At 40.1% G+C, this 7,850-nt stretch overlaps 1 protein-coding gene and 1 non-coding gene across 2 annotated transcripts; one reads left to right on the top strand and one right to left on the bottom strand.

The window, feature by feature from the left end:
- On the top strand, positions 1 to 2,427 carry LOC141628599 (F-box/FBD/LRR-repeat protein At4g26340-like). The gene is made up of 3 exons (XM_074441718.1): positions 1 to 100; positions 619 to 1,565; positions 1,777 to 2,427. Exons 2-3 carry the CDS (start codon positions 636 to 638, stop codon positions 2,242 to 2,244), a joined length of 1,398 nt encoding a protein of 465 aa, XP_074297819.1. The 5' UTR covers positions 1 to 100; positions 619 to 635; the 3' UTR covers positions 2,245 to 2,427.
- Positions 2,428 to 7,008: 4,581 nt separating this feature from the next.
- LOC141644786 (small nucleolar RNA R71) lies at positions 7,009 to 7,115 on the bottom strand. Its single transcript, XR_012544393.1, has one exon. It is a non-coding gene; the product is annotated as a small nucleolar RNA R71 (small nucleolar RNA).
- Between the last annotated feature and the right edge of the window lie 735 nt (positions 7,116 to 7,850).

Here is a 7,850-nt window from a genome sequence, read left to right as displayed (position 1 = left end):
ACTGAACATCCTTATATTTCCCCTTCCCTTCTTTCCCCAAAACTCAAAAGTATTCAATCGTCCCTTATCAGCTCATACACACCCCAACTTTACGATTAAGGTAATTTCAATTTCGCATTTTCAGACTGTACTATTTTTTCGTTTCAATTATTTTTTTTATATTACTCTTTCCGTCTCAATCATTTGTTTAACTTGTGAGGAGTATTTTAATCAAATAGGTCAACAAATGATGGGGACAAAGTCAGTGAGGGAGTAGTAGTTCTCTTGAAATTTCTTTAGTTTTTTTGTGATTATTATTTTAAGATGTTATTGTTGATTCGTTGGTTTCTCTTGTTATCCTCTTATACTCTTTTAGTGCTGAAATGAAATCCTAATTGTTACTCCCTTTGTCCTAATCTACAGTTGATTAAAATACCGCTCACAAAGAGTACAAAAGTAAATAAATGATTGAGACGGATTATTTGTTTATGTACAGGCGATATTATAGCAACGAATTCTTCATGTACATGCCCCGTTTAAGTGGCTGCCCCTGCTGGTGATTTTGTAGTCTTAATAGCTAATTAGTTTGATATTGGTTGCTTTTTTGAAAACTGAATCAGGATTTTATATTATTGTTAGGTAATCACTTGAGAACTATGAAACCCCAAAAGCACAAGTGTTCTTCAGAGTACTATGCCGATGTCGGCCGAGATAGGTTGAGTGAAATGCCAGATGATGTAATTGTTCACATTCTTTCTTGTATGCCCACAATTGTTGCTGTTAGAACAATGCTGATTCGTCGATTTGGAAACCTTTGGACTTTGGCTCATACTCTTGATTTTAAGGTTCCTGAATTCCTCGATATAATGGCGGCGGGTAGTACATGGAGTAATGATGTTGGGCGATTCAACATTTTCGTCCACAATGTGTTGAAGCGTCACAAAAGACCCTTCATTAATAAATTTCATCTTCTTTTGGGGTGGCTTTATGAGCACAGAAGAGAGGAGGCTGGTGACGATATAAAAATGTGGTTGAAGTTTGCTTTCGATAAACAAGCAAAGGATATATATTTTTGTGATGTTGGTTATCACTTCGCTGACAGTTCCGATTTTCCAAATTTCACAAGTCAATCACTTGTTACACTTGAACTCTGGAGCTGCAGTGTCTTTCCCGAATTTCAAGTGAACTTGGGATCTCTAAAGAAGCTTATACTTTGCCATACCTATATGTGCGAGGAGGCCTTACAACAATTTATTTGTGGATGCCCTTCCTTACAAGAACTGCGTATTGTGGAACCTACTATAAACAAGCTGAGATTTAGTGCTCCAAACATTCGTAAATTATCTCTTGTTCTTATAGAACATGTTTTTGATGATCCTTGGTCGTTAGATTTCCCTAAACTTAAAAGTTTGGATTTGGAGACAAATTGGATACCAGACGTCATTGATGTTTCATCTATTCGAGATGTCTACCTCAAACGGTTGTACTTTAATCTGCGTGATGAGAATGAACATAGAAGGCTTAACATATTTTGGGAGAAGTTCTCACGTAGTGAAGTTTTCCAGTTATCACTTGATGCTTCTGAGGTAAGTCCTTGGTCTTTCTTGAAAGTAATATAATGCTTTTCGTTGGTTTATGACTGTTGTTGATTACTATGAGATTTACGTTATTCAACTAATTATTTGAATATGTTGCTTTGAACCAGCCTATTACTGATTATTTATGGTTTGGCTTATTCCTCTACAATGTGATGAGTTGTTGAGAAAAATTACTAATACAAACGTCCTTCCATTTCAGCAATTCCTCCACTCAATAAATGATTTGAATCTTTTGCAAATCAGATGGAAGCGCGTAGTTTTGGGATTGCGGATATTCTGTCAAAGCTGCCTCTTGGGCTTCTATCACTTGATGAGAATTTCAAAAGATTTGGAAGAACTCGATATATACACTAGAACAACTTTGGCTTACACAAGCGTATGCAATACCCCTAATTTATTTTCTGGTCAGGCTTTCAGGGCAAGTGCTGATTTGCCTCCTGTAGAGCTTTCTCATCCTTGTGTGATGCCAAAACTGAAGATTGTCACTCTCCATGGCTATGCGAAACCTTGGGAACATCAGCTTCAACTGGTAGAATTCTTGCTCAAAAGCGCCACTGTTTTGGAGAAACTGGTAATTTATCCGAACAAGCATCACAAGATGGATTTTGTTATGCACGTGTCGAGTTTTCAAAGGTCTTCACCAAGTGCTAGGGTACTCTTTCTTTAAGTGGTATGGCTGCTTTTCTCCGCCACACACTCTATTAGGTTCCATAATAATAGGTTTATGTACTTGGTTATTCCCTCATGGGATCTGTAGCTTAACCTTATTGTCAAATTCAGATTAAATTATCATGAATCTGGTGGTTTCATTTTAGTCGGGCTTTCTTTTCAGATTCTTATGGAACGGAAATCTGTGATAATGTGAGGACATACCTTGATTAATGATTTTTTTGCTAAAATGGGCGATTTTGACTAATTATTTAACGAAATGGGTCGACTTTGAAATTAATTACCCAAAATGGGTCCACGTCATACCCGAACCTAGGTTTGTATTTAAGTCGCCATCTCGGTTGGCGACCATACCCAAATTGCAACCAAACCTAAATTTTGTTGTTATGATAATTGAGCATAAAATCGCCATGGGGGCTGACGACTTGGCCTAAAGTCGTCATGCACCTTGGCGACTTGAATGAGTAGTGTTTGGGCCAATTTTGACGAAATAGCTGAGTATGTCTCAGATCAAGTAGCCATGGGGGCTGGCGATTTGGCCTAAAGTAGCCATGGGGGCTGGCTACTTGGCCTAATTTTTTTTTTTTCTGATTTGGGGCTATGAAACTGGGAAGGGGAGGAGAGTCGCGGAAATATGTCTTCGAAGTAAGTCGCCAAGTGTCGTGGCGATTTGACCCTTGACCATAGCTTCCTAAATTCCAAGCCTACGTGGACCCATTTTCGACAATTATTTTGGAAATCGACCTATTCCGTTAAATAATTAGTGAAAATCGCCCATTTTAGAAACGGATTCTTGATTAATATTTGGAATATTTTGATGGTTTACACGCGTTGAAGAAATATTAATAAAAAGTTAAAAGCAGTTCCAAGGCATCAAAGGTTGTCTGCACTCTGCACAAGGGTGAGAGAAAGTTGCAGGACAGCAGCAAGTATGCCAAGTTCGGAGGACAATGAGTATGGTGGAGGCCAGGAAGTGTAAATTTGTTCAAGACATTTTATGAATGCATGTTTGAGGCATTCCACCAATTTATATGTGGATGCCCTTCCTTACAAGAGCTGCATATTGTGGATCCTTACGAGATAAAGAAGCCGAGTTCCACACTTACTTTCCTCTTAAACATTCGTAAATTCTCTTTTCCTCTATAGATTGAGTTTGGCAAGATTAATATTAAGTTTGCTTCCTTTCGAATCCCTCTCAATTTTCTTCCATGCACTTACTCGGTTACTCCCTAATAAGTTGAGTACCTAAGAGTGTGTTTGAATAGCAAAAGTGTAGGGAAATGGAGGGTAGGAGGATGAAGGGAAGGAAAAGAGATGGAGGGGGAGGGGGAGAGGGAATGAGAAGTGAGTATTTGGATACAATTTCCCTCTAAATTTTGCTTATTATGGAGAGATTTTGATTTGTTTGGAGAAGGGAAAATGGATCTCTTCAAATCCCTTCCCCGCCATTTCCCTCCACCCATATTTTCCTATCTAAACAAGGGATTTTGAATCTCCTATTCTCCCTTCTTTTCTTTTCCCTCCAAATATCTCAATTCAAACATACTTTAAGGGTGTGTTTGGATAACAAAAGTGGAGGGAAAGGGAGGGAAGGGGAAAGGAGAGAAGGGAAAGGGAGAGAAGGGAAGGGAAAGTATTTGATTGGAACACAAAATCTTTACTTATGGTATCCCTTATATTGTCCTTTTGATCTCATAGGCTATTCGGATGCGGACTATGCGGGATGCACGGTGGATAGAAAGAGTACCTCCGGAATTGCCACATTCTTGGGTCCTTGTTTGATCTCTTGGGGCTCAAAGAAACAAAATACGGTAGCTCTTTCTACGGCCGAAAATGAGTATGTTAGTGCGGCACATTGTTGTTCTCAATTACTTTGGGTAAGACAACAACTCTTGGATTTTGGTATTATTTTTGACTCCGTTCCCATAATGTGTGATAATACGAGTGCAATAAATATTTCCAAAAATCCTATTCAACACTCTAAAACCAAACATATTGATATTCGTCACCACTTTATTCGTGATTGATATACACTTATTTTACTTCCAAATCCCTCTTTCTTTTTATGCATACCGACTCGTATCGAGTCGGTTTCGGGTGTTTTTCCTTGCATTTTGTGCCCAACGCCCGTACTTGTTACCTTGTGTGTCCTTTTGTAGGAAACGGCCCAAGTATGGAGGAATTGGGGCAAGAAAGGCACCTCATTGCCTTTACATGAAGAAGAGGTGAAAAATGAAGAAGAGTGTGTTTTGCTTGGTCCACCGTGGCAATGGCCTAGCCACCGGCAAAACACATCCCCAGGAATTACTTGAGAAGTTGAAGGAAAGTCAAGAGAGTGCTTTGCGGCAGGCAGGCAAACCGCCCACCGTAAAGCACAAAGAATTGGAATTAAAAGAAGAATTGGAGGAAAAACAAGCTTGGCCTCGCTGCCGGTAGGAGCGCCGGCGGCCAACCAACCGCATTTCACACATCGAGAGATAAGAAGAAGTCTGAAGAAGGTGTTTTGCCGGCAGGCGACAACGCCCACCGTGGAAAACACGATGCCAGCTATTTTTAAAACCTTGCACGGTTTTGTCGGTAGGACCACCGGCTGCCAGGTGGACCGGCAAAAAACGCAAACGCAAAGACGGGGATTTGGCTTTTCTTCCTCTTTTCTTCCTAATCTTATACAAGCCTATAAATACCCCTCTCCTTAAACCCTTGTACACACAACCCTAGATCTAAGAATATTTCCCTTTCAAGTTTAAAACTTTGCTAATCCTTTTGCTAATCATTCCTTAATTAGAGTAGTAATTCAATCAATTTGTGATTGAATTTGGGTTGTAAGAAGAAGATTGAAAGTTTATACTTATTTATTCTATCATTCTTCCTTTCTTGCTTCTTGATTGGTATTATTTCTTTCCTTATTTCCATTTGTTTACATTTTGTTCTTCCTTCAAGTTTATTTGATTGTTTATGTTAAAATTGTTGTTGTTGTTTGTTTGTTGTTCTTGTTTTCATCATTGTTCATCTTTTCATTGTTCATCTTTGCTTTGATTTCTTTCATTTGTTCATCCTTGGTTAGTTGTCCTCAAAGACTTAATCTTTGAGTGGATTTGGTTAAAGATCGTGTCTTTTAGTTTAATAAACCTTGTTATTAGATTAATATCACTTTTCCTCCTAATTATTGTTGATTTGTTGCATGCTTAGTAGTAAGATTTATCTCCTCACCATGTTTGTGACCAAAGTTTCCATCTTTATTGTTTATTTTGCAATTAGAACCATGAGTAGTGAGTAGTCTCCTTCTAGGACTCGGTTTGACCCAATATGGGTAATTTCACTAACTAATCATTATTAGGCTAATTTGTGGGGAAAATTGGTTAGGGTAGTCTTGGGGAATTTTCATGCTTAAGGTTTGGTTTCCGGGTAGTGTCGGCTTTTGACCCTTGCCACACCAACGGAAGTTGGTTAGGTTGTTAGTCGAGTATTTGGGGACCGACCCTTGTCACCAACTAAGGTTGAGACCGGAAGGGAGAACCGAGGGAGGGTGCCCCTAGGCTAGTGTTTGAAATCGACCTCCGGAAGGGGGAGTGGGATGACCCGGAATATGATGAGGGCTTAATGACCTTGACCATTTACTTGACCTCCTTGGGAAAATGCATGTTCTTGGGGTTGTTGGGTTTTGAGTTAGGGAGACCGGCTTTCGAACCCGGGAGGGGGGTTAGCCGGAGTAGCTAGTGTCCTAGTGCGAGACCGGAAGGGAGGTTCTAGGCGAATTAGAGCCATCTCCCCCTTACCTTTCTACCCCTTTTGATTAGCCGAGACGGTTAGTATGTGGAATTACTCATGTTCATGGTCGGACCGAGTTCTAGTCTTTCTCTTTATTTGATTTATCCTTTACTTTTAGCTTGCTTTTATCTTACCTTGTCTTTAGTCTTTAAATTTGATAGTTTAGTGCTGGTTTGTTACCACCCTCTTTATTATTTATCGACTTAGCTAAACCGGTGAATTAGAACGATTAGTACTCCACCTACTCCTTGTGGGATCGACCCTTTTAAGTGTACAACGATAAAATCGTGCACTTGCGAGGTTTGACTTGAGACCATCAAGTTTTTGGCGCCGTTGCCGGGGAGTACGGCTTGATATTAATCGTTTTTGTTCTAGTTTAGACTAAGTCCTTTGTTACTAATCCTTTCTTTAAGGTGCTTAGGTCTTTTGCATGAGTAGGCGACGAAGACGAGGTCAACCGATATATCCTATTGATCTTGAAATTGAAGCTACGGCAAGAAGATTTAATTCTCTAAGAAGAAGGGGTTTACTTGATATTCCACCGATTGAAGAAGTTAATCACCAACAAGCTACCGAAGTGTTTGAAAATCCTTTTGGGGTTTTAGAAGAAGAGCCTAACACCATGGGTGATCCGGTTCCGATAAGAGACACTATGGCTCCTAAGCACATAGTCAATCCAAGCATCCAAAGGCCACGAATTCAAGCTAACAACTTTGAGATTAAAAATGCCTTGCTCAACCTTGTTCAAGACAACCAATTTGGAGGAGGTCCCTTGGAGAACCCAAATGATCATCTAAATGATTTCCTTGAAAATTGTGATATGTACAAATCAAATGGGGTTTCCGATGACGCGGTTCGCCTTAGGTTGTTCCCCCGTTCTCTTAGGGGTTCGGCCAAGGATTGGTTGAAGAATTGTGACCCAGATTCCTTCAAGACATGGGATGAGTTGGCTTCGGCATTTTTGAACAAATATTTCCCACCCTCAAGAACGGCCAAAGTCAAGAGTGAATTACAAAGCTTTACTCAAGAAGAGGATGAGACCTTATATGAGGCATGGGAACGGTACAAGAAGCTCCAACGGTTATGCCCACACCATGGCATCTCCGAGGCCGAGCTAGTGAACAATTTCTACAAAGGGTTGACTCAAGACCTAAGGCTTTCATTGGATGCGGGATCCGGGAAAGGTGCCTTAGACATTTTGGGGCATAAAGCGGCAAAGGAACTAATTGAGGAGATGGCCTCAAGAACTATGGAATGGGGAAGTGATAGGCAAATGAGGAAGGGCAAGAGCAAGGATTCTAATTCGGTTTTGAATGTGGAGGTAAAGGGTATGCTAGATGAACTCACCCAACAAGTTGCTTTGCTAAATTCAAAACCTAAAGGCTCCGATATGAGGCAAGTCTTGTCTTGTGAGTTGTGTGGTGAACAAGGGCATACTCCCATTGGGTGTCCCTTGATTGCACCCCTAGGTGAGGAATGTTATGAGCAAGTAAATGGGATTTGGGAGTCAACTAGTGCAAGACAAGGGTTCAACAATAATAACAACAACCAATTTGTCAATGGAAAAAGAACTCACCCTTTCTTATCTTATGCTTCACAAAACATTCAAAATCCCACAACTTCCCAACCTCAACAACAACCAAGGTTCAATCAAAACTCTCAATTCCAAAGACAAATTCCACCCGGTTTCCAAGGAAAACAATTCATCACCCAAAACCAACAACCATTTGGAGGTTTCAAGGGGCAAAATTTCAATCAACAACAAACCCAAAATTTCCAACCACAAAACCAAAACTTCCAAACCCCTCAAAAACCATCTTGGGAACAAGCTTTTGA

This window comes from Silene latifolia, chromosome 2, assembly GCF_048544455.1.
Source record: "Silene latifolia isolate original U9 population chromosome 2, ASM4854445v1, whole genome shotgun sequence".
NCBI classification, from domain to species: domain Eukaryota; kingdom Viridiplantae; phylum Streptophyta; class Magnoliopsida; order Caryophyllales; family Caryophyllaceae; genus Silene; species Silene latifolia.
This window is presented reverse-complemented; position numbering and strand designations above follow the sequence as displayed.